The sequence below is a fragment of the Engystomops pustulosus genome, chromosome 1, assembly GCF_040894005.1.
Source record: "Engystomops pustulosus chromosome 1, aEngPut4.maternal, whole genome shotgun sequence".
NCBI classification, from domain to species: domain Eukaryota; kingdom Metazoa; phylum Chordata; class Amphibia; order Anura; family Leptodactylidae; genus Engystomops; species Engystomops pustulosus.
Window position 1 is genome coordinate 164,105,944 of NC_092411.1, and position 23,526 is coordinate 164,129,469.

Here is a 23,526-nt window from a genome sequence, read left to right on the forward strand (position 1 = left end):
ATAGAGCTTAGGGCAGTTGCATTGTGCTATATACAATTCTCTCATCATTATCTTGTTGTGGACTAAGAGAAGGGAGACTTTTTTTGTCTGGGCAAATTTTGCCGGAGTGAAGGATAGTTTCTTTCTTAGAAGTGATACCGGTAATTGTTTTGTGGTAAGGATATGTGAGGAAATATTAATAACCAATTTATCTTTCTCATTGATCTCAAAAAGATCCTCCTTATTTATTTCCTGTTGAAACCCCACTGCTGGAGTTTGGGCACCTACGACTAAAAAATTATTTTTTTGTGGGGCAGTATTGTTCTCTGCTCCCATTGTACCCAAATGGGGATTGTTAAGGGGCTAAATTTACTTTGGGTCCACAATGGGTAATATCTTGTTTGACCCTCACTTCTTTGCAAAACATGTGTCGGGGCACAGTGCATTACCTTTGGTCGGTGTGGTTTACTATTTTTCCTCTTGTACTATTACTTCTTTGATTGTTTTTTGTCCTTTGTATATACAATTGGGGTGACAATGTCCTTGGTACTTTCACCTAACAGTTTTCTTGCTGATCTTATATATATGAGGGTGTACCAAAGCCTCATTTGTTCAGCATTTATAAATATCTGGGGCTTAATTATGCTCAAAATGTAGGTACTCTTTTTGTTTTGTTTGTTGCTCTTACATTGCTCATGTCATGTTAACATTACATTTTAATGTTATTTGAACAATAAAGACTATAAAATGTTTTCTATTTATACTACTGTGTGTTTTTTGTGCTTTTGGCGCCGTATTTTTATGGCCTCATGAGTAAGCTATAGACTCCCCAAAATTAAGTATCTGTTAACTATTTGTGATCAAACTTTGCAGAGCATTTCATCATTTAATCCATTGTGAATGTATCATTTTTGGCCTAAATCGCACTTACATTTTGTTTTAACCCCTGTTAAAAACTTAAAATGTTAATAGAATTCTTAAAAGTTGTTTTACATATGTTGGAGGGTGTAGGTTCTATAGGGGGTAATTTTTAGGGTTTTAGTTATCCCTTAAAACCTGAGTCTTGATGATTGTCATTAGAGAAAAATTGTACCTAAAGTTATAAGCTTCATAACATAGTAAAAATGAAGCATGTATAAAAAAAAAACCATGGAAATATAAAGCAGACATTTCAGAAATGTTTGTTATAAAATGATTTGGGTGGTATGACTTCAAACTTTGAAAATGGAGAATTTTTCCGAATTTTTGCCAAATTGCTATTTTTTTTAATGAAATGCAAAACTTATAACAAAAATTTTTCAAGTAACATGAAGTACAATGTGACACCAGAATAGGGCCTGGTCACGGAGGTGAAAACTGACCTCAGAGGCAAGGGGTTAAAGTAGATCAAAGAGGATTGTAATAATTCCTAGGGATTTAATCATAGCTATGCACCAGTTAAAACATAGATGAACAGGCTTTGCAGAGTTGAGAGAGATCATAGGGTAATAAATTAGATTGACTCAAACCTATGAGAAATAATGGGATACATTGAGGAAATTTGTCGTCCAAGTGGTAGTCCAACAATAATCAGCTTAAAATAAAGGACTGAGGGGTAGTGGACCCACTGTACCACCGCGGACAATGACGTAAGCTGATACCTGGGAGAGGAGTTTAAGTGACACACAGTTTTACCAGTGCCTGCCCTTGGACTTGAGGTGCAGTACCACCAGGTTGCTCCACAGGCTCGACTTTGTTCACAGTGGTGGCCATGGCGAGGTACAGAGTCGTAAAGCAGAATTGTGGTCGGGGACAGGCAGGAGGTTGAGACAGACAGCACAGGATCGAGGTTAGAGGCAGAGTAGAAGGTCCGGGCGGGCAGCAAACAAGCATAAACAGGAACAATACCAGGGTCACAACGGGAATTCAGCAAACAGTCACAAGGCATAGGGAACAAGGAACAAGGTTTTCACTAAGACACAAAGATCCAGTGGGGCATAAGAGGAGAGGCTGGCTACTCATTAAGTTACAAGGTGGCCAGTGCCTATTAGTGGTGCGTAGACCCTTTAAATCTTGCAGAGACAGCATGCGCACTATGAGACGAGTACGCGTGTACCGGACCGCAGGAGCTTGGCATGTGCATAGTGAGAGGAAGGAGAAGCATATAAACCACAGGGTTTATGCGCTTCAGCACCTCGAAAGGACCCAGGAAACGCTGGGAATCTTCAGCCAAAGATATCTGGAGGAGAGCCACACTTTATTAATTGGAGAAAAACAATGTGGGAGGTCTGCATTCCTTTTTAAAGGATGGGCGCTGCTAGGCATTTTATTAAAGAGTAGTTGCTGTATTTTTCAACCTAGGCTTATACTTGAGATAATACCCTTTCTCAGTTTTTAGTGGAAAAAATAGGTGCCTCGACTTATACTTGGGTCGGCTCATAATAGAGTATATATGGTGATTACCTGTTTCAATAAATCGATGTTATAAGATAAGTTGTTACAGGTGTTAATGTTACACACCTGTCTATTGGCTGTCTAATCAAGAGTTATGAGGACTACCTTGTCACCCAGATTCACAACAACATGATGTATGAAGAGATACTTCCACACCTTAAGTAGGGTTAGAAGTAACTGAATTTAACATAGCTCTCACATCAGAAATTAGCTTTTTTTAAAAAAAGATGTCAAAGTGAACACACGCCGGCAAGTGAGGACAAAAAGAAGAAGGTATTATTTTCTTAAATTCCTCCAAGAATTCCAATGATACCTATACCATGCTGCTGGTAAAATAAATACAGCCTATATCTATCAGTTCTTTTTGTAGAATCAGCTTCTTCTGAAATGGGTGGGCAATTGTCAGGCTTAGAGGTTGTGGATCCTCTGAACCACTGCAGACGATGGCACAAGCCACTACCTGGGACCGGAGTCTAAGTGGTACCCGGTTTTCACCAGAGCCCGCAAAGCTGGTTAGACAAGTTGCGGTGTGGTACCACCAGGTTGTTCCACAGGCGTGACTTGTCCGCAGTGGCAGCCAAGGTCGAGGTCCAGAAACGGCAGTCAATCTCGTAGTTGGGGACAGGCAGGAGGTCAGGACAGGCAGCACAGGATCGGAGTCAGAGACGTAGCAACAGGTCAGGGCAGGCGGCAAAGGAGCGATGTCAGAAACGGAACCAGGGTCACAACGGGAATTCACAAGGAGAGCACAAGGCATCAGAAAAGCTTTCTCTAGGGCTCTAGGCACGAAGATCCGGCAGGGGCTTGCAGGAAGAGGCAGGCTTAAATAAATTCTGCAAAATGGCCAGCGCCAATTAATGGCGCGCTGGCCCTTTAAATTTTGAAAAGTGACCTCGCGCATGCCCTAGCATTTGCGCACGGCGGAAGGAAGCGAGACGGGATATGGGTCCCGGGACCACCCGTGACAGCAATTCCTGGTTGGGACAGGGAAGTACAGAGAATGGAGGAGACACAGCACACACAAAAGTAAATAATTTTCTATGCTGACCCTTCTCCCTACTCCTTATTGACCTGACTATAGCCATGTAAAAAGATTAAGATCGTAGGGGGGCTGATTGTGTGTGAGAGCAGTGTGCAGACTGTAGACATAAGCAAGCAGACATTAGAAGTGCAGGAGTGCGCCCATTGCATAGTCTCTAGCCTGCATCCATAATGCAGGGCTGAGGAGAGAGGACCAGAAACAGGAAGAAAGAAAGAAAACAGCTGCAGAATGTATTGAATGTTTTTATGAAAAAATGTTACTGTCCAGCTATTGCAACTTATATGAAAAACTTTATTAATTATACACTTATAGCGTATATTGAAATTGTGTGGTGCAAAATACAACAATGATCCTCTGAAGTAGAGATCTGTAGAGCAATGATGAGTGCTCACACCCTTTTGTGTATTTACATATCAGTTTTATCTTTATAGAATTTTTGAGATACAGTATGTATGTATCACTAAAGAAGAGCTGCCGCATAAAAATGGCCTGATGCTCCAGATTTATCCTCAGTTGATGCTTTTTTTTCCCCACATTGGTGTTCTTGTATGAGCAACCAGACAAAATTGCATATTGCATGTCAATTATTTTCTCTACCCTAGGGGATATGTCCTGAAGAAGATTACCATATTGAATTTACGAAGTTTTGTGCTCCAACTGGTCAGAATGATCCTTCTCTTAGGGCTCCGTTCAGATTCGGATTGTCTGATACCTTAAAAGATCTTATATTATCTAGTATATTCAGTATTCCAAAACTAAAACACTTTCAGTTAGATAGGGTAAGCTGCTTAGGGAATGCAATAAAGAATGCCTTTCCTCTATCTCAGCTCGGTTTCCTTTGCCTCTTTCCTCTATTCCTTCCACTCTTTTTAATAAGACTGGTGGAGTCAGATCAATGTAAGAGACATATTATCCCATAAACATAGAGATCATTGTTTAAACTGTGGCAAATCTGGTCATCTCTTCGGAACTTGTGCCTCGAGAACACCATCAGAAATCAGGCACTTATTTTAAGAAGGTCACTTGGGCACCCAGGTATTTTTAAAAACCATTGTTTTAGGGGTTGGCCACTTATTAATTAATCTGTTTGATCTCCCTATATGTATATGTACCTGGGTCTTAAACCTCTGTGAGCTTCAGCCTTTCCCTTTTCCCCCCATGGTGCACTTTGCATCTCTACACAACTTCCTGTTTCTCACTCCTCCATTCTGTGCTAATGTCAGCCTCCAGTGTGTTTTTTTTTTATCTCAGTCCTTCTCACTCACCTGCTACAGGTCCCTCGTATTTATCAGTGTTCAGACATGTAAACAAAGATCCTACAGATTGCACAGAGAGTCGGAACACCACTCTAAAGGAAGCATCAAGGATGATGAATCAATTGGTGAATATTGAGGGATTATTATTAAGGCAGTAAAGGCACATGGGAAATTTATGTTGGCAAACAAATCTGTGACTGACAGGGCCTTTAACCCCTAGGCGCTCCAGGACGTTATAGTACGTACGTATGTAGTGGCTACATATTTAGCGCACCAGGACGCACTATAACGTCCTGCTTCTGGCACCAGCTCACGAACGGAGCCGGTACCAGAAGCAGCGGCTGTCAGCTGTCTAGTACAGCTGACAGCCTGCGCTAACACCCGTGATCGGAGCAGGGTGTTCTTGCTGTGGATCGGATCCCCCGTGCCGCTTACCGGGGGATCCGATCCTCTTCTGGGCAGCTCCGAGGACTGGCATGTGCCCCGGAGCTGCCCGGGTCTGACTGTAAACTGTCTGAGCATGCGCAAGCTTGCTCAGAGAGTTTACACTGCTCTACAATAAAATAGTATTGTAGAGCAGTGTATTGAACTTAAACCAGCGATCAGAGCATCGCTGTTTTAAGTTCAAGTATGTATAAGTAAAAATATGCAAAACACTTAACACTACACATTATAATAAATAAAAAATAAATACATAAAAATAACTTACACTTAATAAAGTATAAAAACACAAAAAAACCCTGCATATTTGATATTGCCGCGTCCGTAACAATCTGCATAATAAAACAGAATCATTACTGGACCCGCACGGTAAACGTCGGAGGAAAAAAACGCAAAAAACTTTCCAAAAAAAGATAATTTTTAATTAATACTAGCCCTTGTGGTGAGGCCTGGAGACAGCCGGGGCCCGCGGTACCGGAGTGGCTGGCGGTTGCGGCCTAAGCACGCTATTGTCACGGTGCTTGGTACGGGGTAACCGGAGGGCTGTCCTACAGCCTGGCAGGTCTCCAGCAGGGTGGTGTTGGCAAGAAATGAGGAGGGAGAGGCTGCTAGAGCGGATCTCCCTGGGGCAACCCCTTAATGTCCCGAGTGTGAGTCTCTGGGTGATGGACAGGGTGCCGGTGATGAAGGCAGCCGTATTAGCAGGGACCAGACGGAGACAGAAGTTGAAGAAAACACCTTACAGTTCTTTATTTGAACCGGCAGGAACCGCAGCAAACGTGCCTTTAACAGGTAGGTAGGGTGCTGAGATGTGAGTTGGAGGGAGCCTCAGGAGATAGTTCACCAGCCTGGAAGTAGAGGGCAGGCTGGGAGGCAGCTGTGTCCTGGTAGGAAGCTTCAGCTTGTCCTGTAGGGCTTCAGGTATCACCTTTAAAGGTAAGATGATACCCCTTTCCTCACTACACTAACTCTAGTCTTCTTGCTCCACTCTTCAGAGGCAGGGGCTAGGCTCTTCCTGCACTGGTATGGGCCAGACTGAGATTACTCACTCACTCACTGATTCTCCTAGGATTCCACACTAGAATAATCCTCCAGAACATTCCTGGCCAGAGGTTTTATTACCTCCCTTTGGTCAGGTGGTGGCTGCTCCTCCAATCACATCTCAGCTTACAGAGCACAGGATGTAACACATATCATTGGATAACAGCATCTTGCATCATACAAAATACTTAACTTCTGCCTTGCCAGGCAGGATTCACCACTGCAATATCCCTATGTCCTATCAGAACCATGTTGTGTGAGGTGATTACATGCAGGTGGGACGTATTCGCAAACCCTCTCTCGCCATTGCATCGGCGAGGGTGTTGCATACCCCGGGGGCAATTTAAAGAGCCGCCCTCGGCTCGACTATAGATGGTTTGGGGCACAGAGGGGGCTAAGGGCACTTCTAGGAAGTGCAGGCTATGTGAGGTGTAGGGACAAACCGCCCATGGTCCTGGAGACAGGCACCTGGGTTGGTGTCGGACTAAGACAAACATGTAGCTGTATGACAGTTGGTCGCTGACGCCATTAAACCGAACTGTACAGTAGGAAAGGTGTGGTGTCATGTCCTGTAATCCACTCCTTGCACCAAGGCCTGTATATTTGTTTTATCAACGCTTCTTCCCTGGCGGCAATTATATATAAGGTGTCTATCTGCATTGCGTTAGCATATGCGACACGAGTACCTCCTGACTGGTATCCTTACCCATGTATGGGTGGCATCCAGGTGCTAACTCTGTAACACCCCCGGTCCCCTAAAGACCCGCAGTTTAAGGACTACCCCCATGTGCAAACCTCAGTTTGAGGGATCAGGTAGCGGTCAGTGTTTTACATAAAAGACGGTCCGACACAGCCACACTACAACCTGAAAAGCCTATGAAAGGGTTAATGCAGACTACTGGCAGATATGACAGTGTGCAACAGGTTAAGATCACATTGGCTTAGAAGGCCAATGGGTACACATCTTGAACGTTACAAACGTTACAGAAGTAGATAGGCTACTCAGGGTAGCACGGTAAATGTCTCTTTTCCTGAAAAGGAAAGGCATAAAAAGTGCAAACAGAATGTCCGTACCTAAAAAGGAAGGCATTACGTGCAATATAGTAGTCAATAGTAATAGCAACTTTTCCCTGGAGTATCTGGCAAAAGTCTCTCAGAAGGTCTCTACTGACAAAGTCCATCTTCTGGGTACAGCCCTTGATGTGGGGGAAAAGTGCAATGAAGAAGCAAAGGGTCTCCTCTATTTGGAGAGGGACAGAGTCCTTTGAAGAAATCTCTGCTGTGGCAGAGGAAGGGTGCTATCATAGCACAAGACAGTAGGCAGTTCAAGGAGAGTCTCTTGACTGAGATAAATAAAGGTGAGAGTCTCAGGAAAGTCTCTGGCTCTTTGGGGTAAGGACAGAAATATACAATATGTACATAGTACAGTACCTGAAGTGGGCTACAGCCCTTCAGGGGTTACTCTGCATCTTCTTCGGTGGTAAGTACTTCGGTGTCAGAAAAACGTACCTGCCTCCTGCTTCTGCGTGTCACCAGCTGGTACTCCTGCAGGTACGCAGGAGCTTTACCTTTTGTCTCCCTTTGAGACCTTCGAAGTTCCGGCCTGGAGAAGATAACAACCTCCTCATCGTCCTCCTCTGAGTCAGGTGCTGGAGTCGGAGTCTCAGCTGCCTCTGATGCTTCAGGGGTTGCAGACACTGGAGCCGGATCATCCTCCACAGGCAGCAGTATTGGAGACTGCGGTGGGGATGATGGTCTCTCTGGGGTACCTCTTACTGGAGTGGAAACAAAACAGAATTGAGGCACAGTCACAAGTTCCAAGAAACTGGGGGTAGGCGAACACAAGGAGGTCTGTAAGTCGGGGGTCGAAGTGAGAGGTGTAGACATAGGGGCAAAAGGACGAAGACATCTCTTCAGCCGGTTCCTATGTACCCGGAGTGATGGACGGTCTCCTCTTGAAATCTTGTAGACTTCAGGGGAGAGACTGTCCCTAACTAGGTATGGCTCACGCTCCCAATGCCCATCTAGCTTACTAGTAGGATGGTTGTTGCGCAGCCACACTCGATCTCCTGGGGCAAAAGGCTCAGCACAGGCATTACGATCAAAGTCCCTTTTTTGTTTCTCTCGGGCCTCTTCCAACCGCAGATCCACAACTTCTCTGGCATCCGCCAGGCGCCTCTGGTGTTCGTGAACCCAGTCAGTCTGGGGGAGTAAAGACTGGGAATCAGGGGACTCCATGTCCCAGGTCATATCCGCAGGGAGATGTCCGTGTCTCCCGAACATCAGATAGTACGGGGTGTACCCTGTGGAGCAATGATTGGTATTGTTGTACAGGTACACCAATTCGGGCAACAGCTTTGGCCAGTCAGCCCTTTTTGCAGGGGTCAGAGTCCTCAGCATATTGATTAGAGTCTGGTTCATCTTTTCACACAGCCCGTTGCCTTGGGGATGATAGGCTGTGGTCCTCAGCTTCTTGCAGCCATATAGAGTGCACAGCTCCTGGAAGACTTGGGACTCAAATGCTGTTCCTTGGTCTGTAAGGATCTGGTCCGGACAGCCATAGGGGAGGATGAAGCTCTTCCACAGGGCCGCTGCGGTGGTCCTTGCAGACAGATCTCTGACAGGTACTGCAACCACAAATTTGGTATAGTGGTCGATGATCGTAAGGGCATAACTGTGACCGGATCTGCTGGGCTCCAACTTCACGTGGTCCAATGCCAGGATCTCCAAGGGCCGTTGGCTCACAATGGGACGGAGAGGGGCCCTTTGATTGTGTCGCTCTCCTCGAGCGATGGCGCAGGCTGGGCATTCTCGACACCAGGCTTCAATGTCGGACTTCATGTTGACCCAGAAGAATCGCCTTCGGAGGGTGGCTTCAGTCTTCTGAGCGCCAAAGTGTCCGGACTGGTCATGGTACATTTCCAGTACTATCTTGGCGTCCCTCCTGGGAATCACAATCTGGTATAGCCGGTCATAAGTGATAGGGTCCAGAAGTCTTCTCTTTAGCAGCCCCTGGTGCATGCTCAGAGTCTTTCTCTGGCGCCACAATTGAGACAGTTCTCCATCAGCTCTTCTGCGCCGGATTCTTTCAGGCACTCGCCCACTAGAGAGATAGTCCATTACTTCTCCTATGGCACGGCTATCAGCCTGAAGACTCATCCAGAGGTCCTTTTCCGCAGGGGGCTCTGACTCTTCTTGAGGAGTAGCTGGCGCTGCCTCTGTCGGTAGGGAGTAAACTCTCTGGGCATCTTGACGCACAAACCGGGCATAGAACGCTGGCATCTCGACATCTTCCCACTGAGCATCCGTGGAGGGTCCCTCCCACTGGTCAGGGAGACGGGACAGAGCGTCGGCGTTGTCATTGGTCTTACCAGCCCGGTACTTGATGGTAAAGCTGAAATTGGCAAGTCTGGAGGCCCACCGTTGTTCCAGTGCTCCAAGACGTGCGGTGTTCAGATGCGCCAAAGGATTATTGTCTGTGAAGACAGTGAAAGATGATGCAGCTAGGTAGTCCTTGAACTTTTCGGTCACAGCCCAGACTAACGCCAGAAACTCCAACTTGAAGGAACTATAGTTCTGGTCGTTTTGCTCCGGTTCTCGGAGGGAACGGCTGGCGTAGGCTATGACCCTTTCAGTTCCGTTTTGGAGCTGGGATAATACCGCCCCTAGACCTTGCTTGCTGGCATCAGTGTATAGGGTGAAAGGCAGACTATAGTCTGGATATCCCAACACCGGAGGTTCAGTCAGCCGTTGCTTGAGCATCTGGAAGGCAGCTTCTCGTTCGGCCGTCCACTCAATGGATACTCGGGAACGTTGGCTCTCTTTTGGCAGGCCCCTTAGAAGCTCTTGCAGGGGAGCCGCCAGCTGGGCAAACTTCGGGATGAAACGCCTGTAATAACTGGCAAATCCCAGGAAGCTTTTGATGTCCCGTACGGTTGATGGGGTAGGCCAGTCGTGAACAGCTGCAATCTTCTCTGGATCTGGCTCAATTCCATGAGCGCTCACCACATGTCCCAGGTACTTGACGCTAGGTTGTAGCAGGTGGCACTTGGATGGCTTGACCTTCAACCCATGTTGGGTCAGGATTTGGAAGACTTCAGCCAGATGGTGGAGGTGGTCTTCATAAGTCTTGGAGTAGATGATGATGTCGTCCAAATATAGCAGGATGGTCTCGAAGTTGCGATGACCCAAACATCTCTCCATCAGCCGTTGAAATGTGCCTGGGGCGTTGCATAGCCCGAACGGCATGTTGTTGAACTCGAACAGGCCCATTGGGGTGGTGAAAGCCGTCTTCTCTCTGTCTTCCGGCGCCATGGCCACTTGCCAGTAGCCACTGGTCAGGTCCAGGGTAGAGAAGTAGGCAGCTGACCCTAGGGCTGCGAGGGATTCCTCGATTCGAGGCAGAGGATAGGCGTCCTTGTGGGTGATATTGTTGATCTTCCTATAGTCAACACAGAATCGAAGGGTTCCATCCTTCTTCTTCACAAGGACCAGCGGGGCAGCCCATGGGCTGTGACTCTCCTGGATAACGTTGGCTGTCTTCATCTCTTGTACCAGCTTCTTCACCTCTTGGTAGCGGGCTGGAGGGATGGGCCGGTACCGTTCCTTGATAGGAGGATGAGAGCCAGTAGGGATGGTGTGTTGGATCAGAGTAGTCTGCCCAAAATCCAGTGGGTGTTTGCTGAAGGCCTGGTGGTGCTTCATAACGACATCCAGGACACCTTGGACTTGGTCTGCAGGAGTAAAATCGTCGTCTCCAATATTGAGCTCAAGCCACCAGGATTGCTCGGCAGGCTCACCTTCAGCCCTTTGCTTCACTTCCAACTGTTGGGAGGCAGACAGAGCGGTTTCCACCAAGTCTTCAGGATGCACGCTGAAGAGAGTGGCCACGGCTTGGTACTTTCTCAGATCCACTGGGGAGTCTCCCACATTTAGTAGTCGAATGGGTACTTGTCCTCGGGACACAGTGACTAGGCTCCTGGCGGCTAGAATGGGCAGGTCTTCATCCGTTGGTAGAGGTTCTACTATCGCCTGGTAGTCTTGACCTTGGACGCCCATGCAGGCTCGACACCATACTAACGTCTCAGTCCCAGGTTGCAGGCGGACAGGTTGGGGATGCTTGATCCGGGCTCTGCAGATTTCTCCATTAGGGCCAGCAAACTTCTGTTGCGCCGCTAGAACCTGCATAGTCTCCTGAATTACCTTCCGGGAACTGTTGGGCACTGTTGGCAGGGAGTCGTGGAGAGCCTTCAGCACTTCAGGGTAGCAGTTGCGGAGGACATTGGTACCCAGTACCAGGGAGAAGTTACCGTTTTCGGGCACACGTGTCACCACTACGCCCTGTCTGGTTAACTCAGTGTCTCCAATGGTTAGCGTGGGCTCCCAGTAGCCGCGGATGGGTACGGGTTTTCCGTTCGTAGCAATAATGTTCAAGTAAGCCTTGGGAGGCTGGATTAAGGATGCTTTTCCTCGGCATTTCTCGAAGGCAGCACTCCGGAGGGTGGTCACTTGAGAGCCGGTATCAATTAAGGCCGGTAGGGTAACTCCATTGATGGTTACATGAACCATGGGGCGAGTCCCCACGAACCTGGGCATCCAGTTAGCATCTCGGGGACTTACAAGTTCTTCCCTTGGAGGTCGTCCCTTAGCTCCAAGGGTTTGTCGTTTAACTGACGACAGTCATTCTCTTCATGCCCATATTTATGACAGTAGCTGCACCGCTGGCGGGGTTTCTTCTGACTCCAGGTGCTTAACGACTTCGCTTCTTTTGGGCGCTGTTTAGTCGGAGATTCACGAGGAGTAGCTGACCGCACCGGGTTCTCTGGAGGTTTCCTCCTCATAGCGGAGACAGTCCCTTCCAACTGGGTCAACCGATCGAGGATTTTATGCAGGGTGTCCGCCAGATTAGAGACCGTTCCTGTTATGCCAGTAACTTCCATAGCCGCAGGAGTAGGTGATGCTGACTGCGTGGGATGGCAAGCGAGAGCAGATTCTTCCATTGCCACGGATTCAGGCTCTTTCTGCGGTCCAGTAGGCGGTCGGTCTCCTAATATGTCAATGGCAATTTCCTTAAACTCAAGGAAAGAGGCCTGGGCATGTTGAGAAGAGATGATCTTTATTTGACACCTTTGATTTCTATCAACAAGTCCATTGATAAATTGTTCCCTTAAGGTTTGGTCAGAGGTTTCAGCGTCTTTGGGCTCAAGGCAGGTGATGGCCTTCCATGTCTCCTGTAGGGAGAGGGCAAAGTCTCGGAGGGACTCTTGGGGCTTCTGTCTTTTCCCGAAGAATTTCTGCTTCAACTCGGAGACAGTACACTTGTCAAAGGTATTGCGTAGCCTATCAAGAATCTGGACCACATTCTGACACTGTTCTCGGGGCCAAGACTTGACTTCCCGGAGAGCGGGTCCTTTCAACTGCCCGATGAGGATGCCCACTTTCTGTTCCTCTGTAAACGGGCACAGGGCGAAGGTGGCTAACAATTTGTCTCTGAATTCAGAGAGAGTGTGTGATTCTCCCTCGTAGTGGGGTAACCAGGGGGCCCCCGGATAGTAGGGCATAGTCAGAGGCATCATGGTGGGAGTCCCAGGGACACTAGCTGTAGCAGGGCTGAAAGGACTCTCTGGAGGACTTAACATGCTCCGGTACCCTGAGGAGGGACCAGGGGACGGGACTTGCGCCAGTCCCGTATCTTCGTCCTGGGCGGACATGACTGGCCTAGCTGAGGGAAGCCTGTAGGGTTACACAATGTCCGTTGCTATGGGCGATGGCTAGAATGGGACGTGGGCACTTTAAGACACAGTCACTATTCCTTGGGAGGTGAGCCAATAACCTAGCGTCGGAAACAATCTCTACCCCCCTTTAACTTCCCCAGCGGTACTCACTCAGGATCAGCCGCGGTGACAGGACAGCTCCGGTGCACGAAGGTCTCCGTTCCCGATGTCCGGCAGGCAGCAGGGCTCGGTGTTGCTCAGCGGTGTTCTCCAGTCGCAGGACACGTGCGCCGGAACTCCGGATGAGGCGCACGCTGCTGGCAGGCTTCAGGCGCGGCCTGCGCCGAAATCCAAGATGGCCGATTAACCCTCTTCGTTGCCGGCCGCACTCGCTCCAGCTCCTCCTCCACGGTAGTTTGCGCCACTCGCGCAGGGGGCGGAGCCTAGTGATGCCTCTGGAGTTCCCGCCAGTGAGGATTTGGCGGGCTGGAAATACTTGCTGCGCCACACGCCTCTGAGGTAAATGCTTCAGGCGCAGCAGCGCCGGATGTAGCAGAGCTGACACCGTCCTTGCAGGAATTAACCTCTTGAGTGCTGGAGCGGCGCTCGACAGCACGTGGCCGCAGTATAACAGTTCAATGTGAAACACACAAATACTTGGGCCTAAACCCGGATGGCAGCACAGTCTTTTTCTTAATAACGTACAGTCTTTAGTGCCAGGATAAGGCACAGAAGTATATATCCTGTTCGTGACGCCACTTGCAACATCCCCCACCGGGGCCTAGCCCTTGTGGTGAGGCCTGGAGACAGCCGGGGCCCGCGGTACTGGAGTGGCTGGCGGTTGCGGCCTAAGCACGCTATTGTCACGGTGCTTGGTACGGGGTAACCGGAGGGCTGTCCTACAGCCTGGCAGGTCTCCAGCAGGGTGGTGTTGGCAAGAAATGAGGAGGGAGAGGCTGCTAGAGCGGATCTCCCTGGGGCAACCCCTTAATGTCCCGAGTGTGAGTCTCTGGGTGATGGATAGGGTGCCGGTGATGAAGGCAGCCGTATTAGCAGGGACCAGACGGAGACAGAAGTTGAAGAAAACACCTTACAGTTCTTTATTTGAACCGGCAGGAACCGCAGCAAACGTGCCTTTAACAGGTAGGTAGGGTGCTGAGATGTGAGTTGGAGGGAGCCTCAGGAGATAGTTCACCAGCCTGGAAGTAGAGGGCAGGCTGGGAGGCAGCTGTGTCCTGGTAGGAAGCTTCAGCTTGTCCTGTAGGGCTCCAGGTATCACCTTTAAAGGTAAGATGATACCCCTTTCCTCACTACACTAACTCTAGTCTTCTTGCTCCACTCTTCAGGCAGGGGCTAGGCTCTTCCTGCACTGGTCTGGTATGCTAGAGGCTCTGAGCTCCTGCTCAGCTAACTACTCACTGCTTGCGTCCTGCAGACCCAGAGGGCCTGACTAGGACCGGACTCTCTCCTGAGAGAGGTTTCTCTCTAAGAACTCATACTGGAATCCTCCAGAACATTCCTGGCCAGAGGTTTTATTACCTCCCTTTGGTCAGGTGGTGGCTGCTCCTCCAATCACATCTCAGCTTACAGAGCACAGGATGTAACACATATCATTGGATAACAGCATCTTGCATCATACAAAATACTTAACTTCTGCCTTGCCAGGCAGGATTCACCACTGCAATATCCCTATGTCCTATCAGAACCATGTTGTGTGAGGTGATTACATGCAGGTGGGACGTATTCGCAAACCCTCTCTCGCCATTGCATCGGCGAGGGTGTTGCAATACCCTATAAAAAATGCTCTAAAAAGTGATTTAAAAAATTTTATGCACTCTAAAATAAGCCCACTAAAAAGAACAACTGTTCTCGCAAAAAATAAGCCCCTAACCAGATTTGTCAGCCAAAAAATTAAAAAGTTATGCATATGAAAAGATGGTGATGCTAAAATGAATAAGATTTTCTCCAAATTAGAATCGTTATTAGATCCGCAAAGGGAACCCCGTAAAAAACAACCTCAAAAAACTCTCTAAAAAAAATGATTTTTTTTATTAATGCCCTTTAAAAATGTTCTAAAAAGTTATTTTAAAAAGTTACGCAATCTAAAATAAGACCACTAAAAAGAACAATCATTCTCGCAAAAAATAAGCCCTTAAACAGATTTGTGAGGTGAAAAATAAAAAAGTTATGCATATGAAAGACGGTGATGCTAAAATTAACAACAATTTCGCCAAATTACTTTTTATTCAGTAAAAATGGGAAAAAATTAAAAATATATATAAATGAAGTATTTTCGTAATCGTGGCGACCCCTAGAATAAAAATAATATACTATTTTTATGGTGTGGTTAACGGGCAAAAAAAAAACACATAAAAATTTTCCTAAAAATTGATGATTTTCATTTCCTCCACCAACAAAGAGTTAATTAAATCTCACCAATTAGCTATAGATGCCCCAAAATTACCTACCCAAAAGTGCATCTCATGTGGCAAAAGAAATAAACCCCTATAGGTCCTCAATAAAAAAAAGAAAAGAAATTATAGCCTGTACAATGTGACATAGCAAATCTGAACTGGATGGCGCCTCCTTCCCTCCTATGCCCGACCGTGTGCCCATACAGCAGGTCACCACCACATATGGGGTATCCGTGTACTCGGGAGAAATTGGTTATCAAACTTTGTGGAGTCTTTTTTCATTTAATCCATTGTAAATGTTTAATTTTCCACCCAAAATGAGTGTATTGTGAAAAAATATTACAATTTGCAGACTGCACCTCCATTTTGTTTTAACTCCTATAAAACACGTTAAGGGTTAACAAACTTCTTAAAAGTGGTTTTTCATACGTTGAGGGGTGTAGTTTCCACAATGGGGTAATTTATGAGTCTAGCTATTATTTAGGCCTCTCAGTGTCAATTAGAATTTGAGCAGGTCCATCTAAATACGGGTTTTGGTAATTTTACAAAAAATGTGAAAAATGGCACCCAAATTCTGAGCCTCATAACATTCTAGTAAAATATGTGGAATCTTAAAAAACCATGCCAACATAAAGCAGACATTTGGGAAATGTAAGTTATGAATTTATTTGGGTGTTTTGACTATCTGCATCAAAAGTAGAGAATTTAGAACGTTGAAAATAAAGAATTTTTCCAAATTTTTGCCAAATTTTGTTTTTTTTCATAACTAAACGCAAAAGATTTCATCCAAATTTTTAAACTAATTTGAAGTACTATGTGTCACGAGAAAACAATCTCAAATTCCCCTGGATATCTCATATCGTTCCCACGCTATAACCACTTACAGTGACACAGGCCAAATTTGAAAAATGGGGCCGCGTCCTTTAGGCCAAAAGATGCTGAGTCCCGTAGGGGTTAAGGGTTTGGGCACAGCTGCCAGTTTTGTTGATACGAACTTTGTTCTGGCTCTGGGGATAACATTGCAATGAATTCCTAAAGCATTCAACGTAACCGTTGTAAATACAGGCGGTCCCCTACTTAAGGACACCCGACTTACAGACAACCCATAGTTACAGACGGACCCCTCTGCCCACTGTGACCTCTGGTTAAGCTCTCTGGATGCTTTAAAATAGTCCCAGATTGCAATAATCAGCTTAAAATTGTCTGCAATGAAGCTTTATTGATAATTCTTGGTCCTATTACAGCAAAAAAATTTGAAACTCCAATTGTCACTGGGGCAAAAAAAAAAAATTGTCGGGAACTACAATGATAAAATATACAGTTTCGACTTACATACAAATTCAACTTAAGAACAAACCTACAGTCCCTATCTTGTATGTAACCCGGGGACTGCCTGTACTGCACCTTTGACAGAAGGTAGTGTTGAATTTTATCTGTGGATATATTACTTAATTCACCCTGGTTTCAATCTCATAAACGTTTTTTTGTTCGGGAACAGGTATATTGTTAATAATGGGTTATTCACATTGTTTAAGCTTTAATATTTACATAATATATTTTATTATGTATTTTCCAAGGAAGCTTTCACGGTCCTGCTTCATATCTCTCTAATTCTGATTGTGCCATCAATCTAATTCTAGGGTTAAATTTCATAATGGTTAAATATTTAACCTTATATTTGTATAAGCTTGTCAACCCTAATAACTACAGATCTGTTCCTCTCTGGGTTCAGGCACCATTTCCTCAGTAGATACTAATGGGAAGAGTAGAATGGAGCTGTAGTAATAAACACTGGCAAGCTAATACCAATGCAGTAAGGGTAGTATTTATTAGACCTATATAGTTGAGATACTGATTGAGGCTGAATGAGAAGCCAGCCTCTGCAGGTCTCCGTGCTCCGGGTGTATACCCCAAATAATGAGGCTCTCTATCAATGCTCACTAAGAGCATTGATTAGTAAAATTACATTTTACAATATGGGGTAAAATAAGATTGAATAAAAATCACATTTTCTACACAATATTATTACAGGACTTCAACCACAAGTTTAGTCCACAAGACTTCTGAAACAATATCATTTGGATAGACCAGACTAAAGTGGAAACAGTTTTTCATAGTACACAGTGACATAAAATCCTTATACCCTGTGAACCGATGAAGACGGATATCTGTACAAGAATTCTTTGTACAGATATATTTGGATGGTTTTTTTTTTCTGTTGCCTCTCATTGTGACTTTTCATATCAAAAGTTTCCAAAAATCATTTAAAACCTAACACTAGAATATGTATACTTACTATCGCCACAATATGGTTCATCATGTGGTCCAATTTAGTTTTCTTTACCTTGAATTTTCCACAGTTTCTCATTATTTTGGAGTCAAATCCTGTGACAAAAATATAAAAAATATGAGCCTTTACAAAGTGTAGGTCTAACAAAATGCTGTTTAAAACAAACAGAATACCCAATTGTGCTGCTTGCCTTTTTTTCTATCTATATAAATTTGGTATCTCCATAATTGTACTAACACAAAGAATAAACTGAAGGTGTAATTTTGAAATGCACAGTGAAAAATGTTAAAACAGAGACCCCAAGAAAATGGTCCGTCACTGAAATTTCACTGCATTTGGAATTTATTTTCTCACTTCCCATTATATTGCATGGAATATTAAATACTGATAGTAGGTAAAATTTCTTACACATAAATCAAGCCCTTAGACTTCGGGTTCAGGCGCCAAGCATGTAGTGTTAGCACTACATCACAGCTGCCAACAAAAAAAACTGCAGTGTCCCAGTAAACAGCTTCTATCCACACCAAACTTACCCCGGAACACATCGAAAGTAAAGGGGAGTTGAATGTACTGGCTTATCATGAAGAAGGGAGCACCACCGACCCCCTTACAGAAGTGGTCCAAGACACTAAACGAAAATGTGCAGTGTAAAATGGCACAAAGAACAAGTGGCAGCAAAAGCTTTGTCAGAACAGGAGTCAGAGGCGTCGTAGCTTGATTATGGCAACGACCTACTAAGATTAGCTACCGCAAGCTGGCGGCTGTGGTAGCCAAGCACCTAGCACTGGAGATCACCGACGTTCTATCAGTGACAGTGTCGGAGGCCCTAAAATCTCTTTGTCCCGAGGGAGCATGAAACGCTGAAAATATCACAGCAATGGGTCAAAGTGCATACCCTGGAAGATGATTATGACTACATATCAGAGCAGGTGCAGCAAGTGATGAAAGAAAATAGAGCAGCAAATGTAAAATGTATTAGTCTAAGTACCAATACAAGATCTCCATCAGTTGTGGGAGTCAGTGATACCATCTGCGTTGAACCTGACTGGGCCGTGTGTGGTGGAGAGAGTTCACAGAGCGGGGCCCAGGAGAGACAACAACCCAATTAAAATGATCAGAAACCTCAAGAACCAGGAAAGTTAATTGTAAAATACTTGAACTTTGTATACAAAAATGACATCTTAAAAGGCCTTCAGAGCAACATCATCTCCCCTGGACCTACACGGGCCAAAATCCTTACCGTATTTTCGGTGACTACTTGGCGGATGTAACTAGGCAAAGAAAATCATTCTCGGCGATGTGCTCCCAGTTGTTCTGGGCCAAAGTCTAGTTCACCTTGCAGTACCCAGTGACACTAGACATATACCATGCAGATGGCTCAACAATGACAAATTCATCAGGCAGGTGAATGTACTGCCCAGGTGGGAGGAATCTGCTATGACACCGAGCAGCCCAGCAGAGGATTGGCTGCTGCCCCAGAGAGCAAAAGGACAAAGCCAGCGGAAAGGTTAAAATGCTCAGGACTGACATGCGGTATTGGCGACCAATTTCTCAACTAAGGACTGTGAGGAGAGAGCGGCTTCCCAAGTTGGTAGAGGTGATGTAGGAAACTATCCTGGAGCCTACCCTGCTGACATAGTTCAGCTGTTACAGTTTCTTGATAAAAGACATTACATGTTACCATGTTTATTATTCAGGCCTGATGAACTTTAGTACATTAAGTTTATTATAAATATAATGTAAGTTGCAAACACTAGGGGGTCTGAAGGATGCACATAAGTGAGGAGGAAGAGTAGTAAGATGGATGTTTACCTGGGTAAAACAGGGGCCCAGTGTGTGCTCTGAATTAGTGGAAAAGAAAGAAGTCAAGAGTCTTTTGATAGAGCGCTGCAGAAGAGTGAAGAGGCCTCACTGTGCAAGACATACTAACGGTACTCTAATGCTTCAGCAGTCAAGTTCGGTTTTGCTTAGCAACCCAGTAAGGTTTCGGAGAAGGGTTCTGTCTTGGTCTACCCCGTTCTGTTTATAATCCTCCCGCTTCTTTTCTCATCCCTTTTACCCATTTTATTGAAGAAATCTGAGAAGGGATCCTTTTGCCCCTGCATAAAAGTATTGCTGGTTTTGGATGCTCTAATAGGGTGTCTAAACGTACAAAATGTGCATCTTATCATGGAATGTAAAGGGACTTAAATCCCCTCATAAAAAGGATGCTTGATATTACATAATTTAATCCCTTAGTGACCAAGCTGATTTGCGCCTTGATGACCAAGGCCTATTTTTCAAAGCCGCAGGTGTCACTTTATCAGATTATAACTTTAAAAGGCTTTAATTTACTCAAGTGTTTTTGTGTTTGTTTTTACATGATGTTTTGTACTTAAAGTTAGTGGGGAATTTTGGTTGATATATTCAGAATTTATTTATGAAAAAAGAAGGTGAATCTGGTAAAAGTTTTGAAAAAAAAAAATAGCTGAAAGTCTTACTACCCACATTACTACCTAACATTTACCGTATCTCAGCTTTGTGTTGGCATCATTTTATAAGTGTCCTCAATGGTAGAAAGATCACAAATTGAATAGCATTCTCTCAAATTTTAAAGAAAATTTTAGAATAAATTATTTTAGGGACAATTTCATTTCTATATGGGTTTTGGAAGTTCTGTTACCGTATTTTTCGGACTATAAGGCGCACAAAAAATCCTTTGATTTTCTCAGAAATAGCCCAGTGCGCCATATATATGAATTGTACTTAAAGACAACAGCTGCCCTGAACTGTGCACAGGTCTGCCACCTGCTGGTCATTCATCCTTATAATTAGGTGCGCCTTATAGTGCAGTGCGCCTTATATATGAACTTAGACGTTTTAGCAGGCATTTATTGAAGGTGCTCCTTATACTCCGGTGCGCCTTATAGTCCGAAAAATACTGTAATAGAAACACATCACATATCACCCCGTTCTATTAACTTCACCCCTCAAACTACTCAAAAAAGCACAAAGGAAGCTTGTTAACCCTTTATGTATTTTACAGAAATTCAAACAAATGAAGGTTTGATTTGGAATTCACTAATACCGTATATACTCATGTATGTGCTGAAAAAACGTCCCCTCGGCTTATACACGAGTCATATACGAGTTAAAAATAGCTGTATACTACTGGGGGCAGGCGTATACTACCGGGGGAAGGCTGGGCTGGGCTGTATACTACTGGGGGCAGGCTGTATACCACATGGGGCAGGCTAGGGTGCTGTATACTACTGGGGGCAGTGCTGTATACTACTGGGGGCAGTGCTGTATACTACTGGGGGCAGTGCTGTATAATACTGGGGGCAGTGCTGTATACTACTGGGGGCAGTGCTGTATAATACTGGGGGCAGTGCTGCATACTACTGGGGGCAGTGCTGCATACTACTGGGGGCAGGCTGGGCTGGCTGTATACTACTGGGGGCAGGCTGGACTGGCTGTATACTACTGGGGGCAGGCTGGACTGGCTGTATACTATAGGGGGCTGGTTGGCTATATACTGGGGGGGGGGGGGTCTGTGACCAATGCATTTCCCACCCTCGGCTTATACTCGAGTTAATATGTTTTCCCAGTTTTTGGTGGTAAAATTAGGGGTCTCTGCTTATACTCGGGTCAGCTTATACTCGAGTATATACGGTATTTATCATTTATACATTCATTTAGTCGCACAATTTACCCACATTAACTGAATAAAAGTAGAAAATACAGAATATATTGGGTAGTTTTTTTCTGAGTAAGAAAAGCGCAGAAGGGAAGGAGCTATTGAGCCCCTGAGGCCGCGTTCACAAGTGGCATTTTGGTTGCGTTTTGAAACGCAATCCAAAGGTTCCAACTGCAATTGCATGTTGAGGTAAGATTACTTTTCCTTTGCATTCAGTTAATGTGTTGGAAACAGAATGCCACATGTGAATGTGGTACCATAAACCTTTATCCCAGAGAATTTGTAAACTTTTTACCATGGTATATAAACCCCTTGCCACTGATGGACTTTTTCAATTTTACTTTCTGTTTATCACTCCCCACTTTCAAAAATCAAATTTTATATTTTTCCGTGTACAAAGCTGTTTTGGGCTTCTTTTCTGCGTAACAAATTGTACTTCCAAGTGACAGTATTTTATGGTCCATGCCATGTACTGGGATAGGGAAAAGAAATTCAAAATGCAGTAAAATTGACAAGAACCCGGATTTGCGCCATTTTCTTGTGGGCTTTGTTTTTACATCTTTCAATGTACATTCAAAATGGCACTTCTAATATATTCTTTGGTTCAGTACAATCACAGGGATACCAAATTTATATAGGTTTTAATAGGAGTTAAAAGATTTTACCAAAAATTAAAACCTTTTGTACCAAAAAAAATGATTACTTTTACTGTATTGTTACTCCAATAGCGGGTTCATAGTTAGGAGTACAGAGCTGTAAAGGATTAATTTTTTAAAGAACGAGCTGATTTTTTTCATTGCTACCATTTTTGGGACTGTGCATCCTTTAGATCAGTTTTTATGACATTTTTTATGTCTTGCGAAAGGGAAAAAAAGTGGTCGGACATTTGAGCACATTTTTCCATTACAGGGTTCAACACCGGGAAAAAATGTTTTTTTTTTTAAAGATTGGGAATTTTGGGATGCTGTGATACCTACCTAATATGTTGTGTTTTTTCACTTTTTTAAAAAAAAAATTATTATTTTATATGTGTTAGGGACTTTTGGGACATTTTATTTAATTTTATTTTTAATGTTTAATTTTAATTTTGTGTGTTTTTAAAACTTTTTTTTATTTATACTGTAGAATCATATGAACTACTGATCATGTGATCACTAGTTCATACTAATGCACTGCAATAACCATGTATTACAGTGCATTAGAAGCATCAGCCTATGCATCTGCAACTGCATCTGCAACTGCTCGGTCCAACCAGGTGCTGACCGAGCTGGCACATGCCTATGGAAGACCCGGGACCTTCATTTGGTCCCCCGCTTAAATATGGAAATAAAGAAGGAAGGACATTGGTAAGGTTGGTGAGGGGCCAAGTGGGGATTACCCCCATACTAAAACTGCAGGACAGTGAGGGTAAAATACATTCTGACCCTAAACAAATCAATAGCATTTTGTTTTTTTATGACGCATGCAACTTCTTGACCAGACTGGATTTGCACATCCTCACAGAAAAACAAAGGGAAGGTCTTAATACCCCCATCATGGTGGAGGAGACTGAGGGGGTCATCCAGGATAGGCCAACTGACAAAGTGCCAGGACTGAACAAGTATACTGGAGAGTTCTATAAGGCTTTATGCCAGCAGGTAGGACCCCGTTAACCATAATTTATAACAACTTACTAGGAGGCCATCCATTCCCACCCACAGCTTCAGTGGCTCATATCAAGGTACTACCGAAGCAGGACTTTAGAAAATGAATCCACGGTCCAGCCAGGCTCAAAGCATGAGGATTTCTTTATTGAAGCATAGAAGCAATATACAAATTCCACTCACACAAATGCGTTTCAGACAGTTTTCCTGTCCCTAATCATGGCTAATACACCGCTATCTCCAGCAAACATTTATAGCTAAAAAAACTTAAAAGACCCTCCTCCCGGCTAGGAGGTCACTTCTGATTCTGCCTCTCGATATTAGCGGTATCCGCATTGTTGTTACAATAAATAGATAATGACAACAAAACATGCAATTACCCCTTGTTATACAACATAAAAAGATGTTGTTCAGTCTGTATCAGTTATACATTCAAAATCTGGGGACTCCTTTGCATAATGGATCACACACTGGGGCAGATTTATCAAGCTGTCATAAAGTCAGAATATTTCTAGTTGCCCATGGCATCCAATCATAGCTCAGCTTTCATTTTACCAGTGCTCATGAATATTTTAAAGGGGACAGCTTTATCAGT

The 23,526-nt window shown here is 44.7% G+C and overlaps 1 protein-coding gene across 1 annotated transcript in view; it reads right to left on the reverse strand.

Annotated features, from left to right (window-relative positions):
* LOC140121604 (phospholipid-transporting ATPase IK-like) overlaps positions 1 to 23,526 on the reverse strand; it is a 671,195-nt gene that overhangs the window by 365,495 nt on the left and 282,174 nt on the right. The window contains exon 11 of the mRNA XM_072141425.1: positions 17,616 to 17,704. Within this exon, the coding sequence (XP_071997526.1) occupies positions 17,616 to 17,704 (89 nt within the window). The remainder of the gene's footprint in view (positions 1 to 17,615; positions 17,705 to 23,526) is intronic.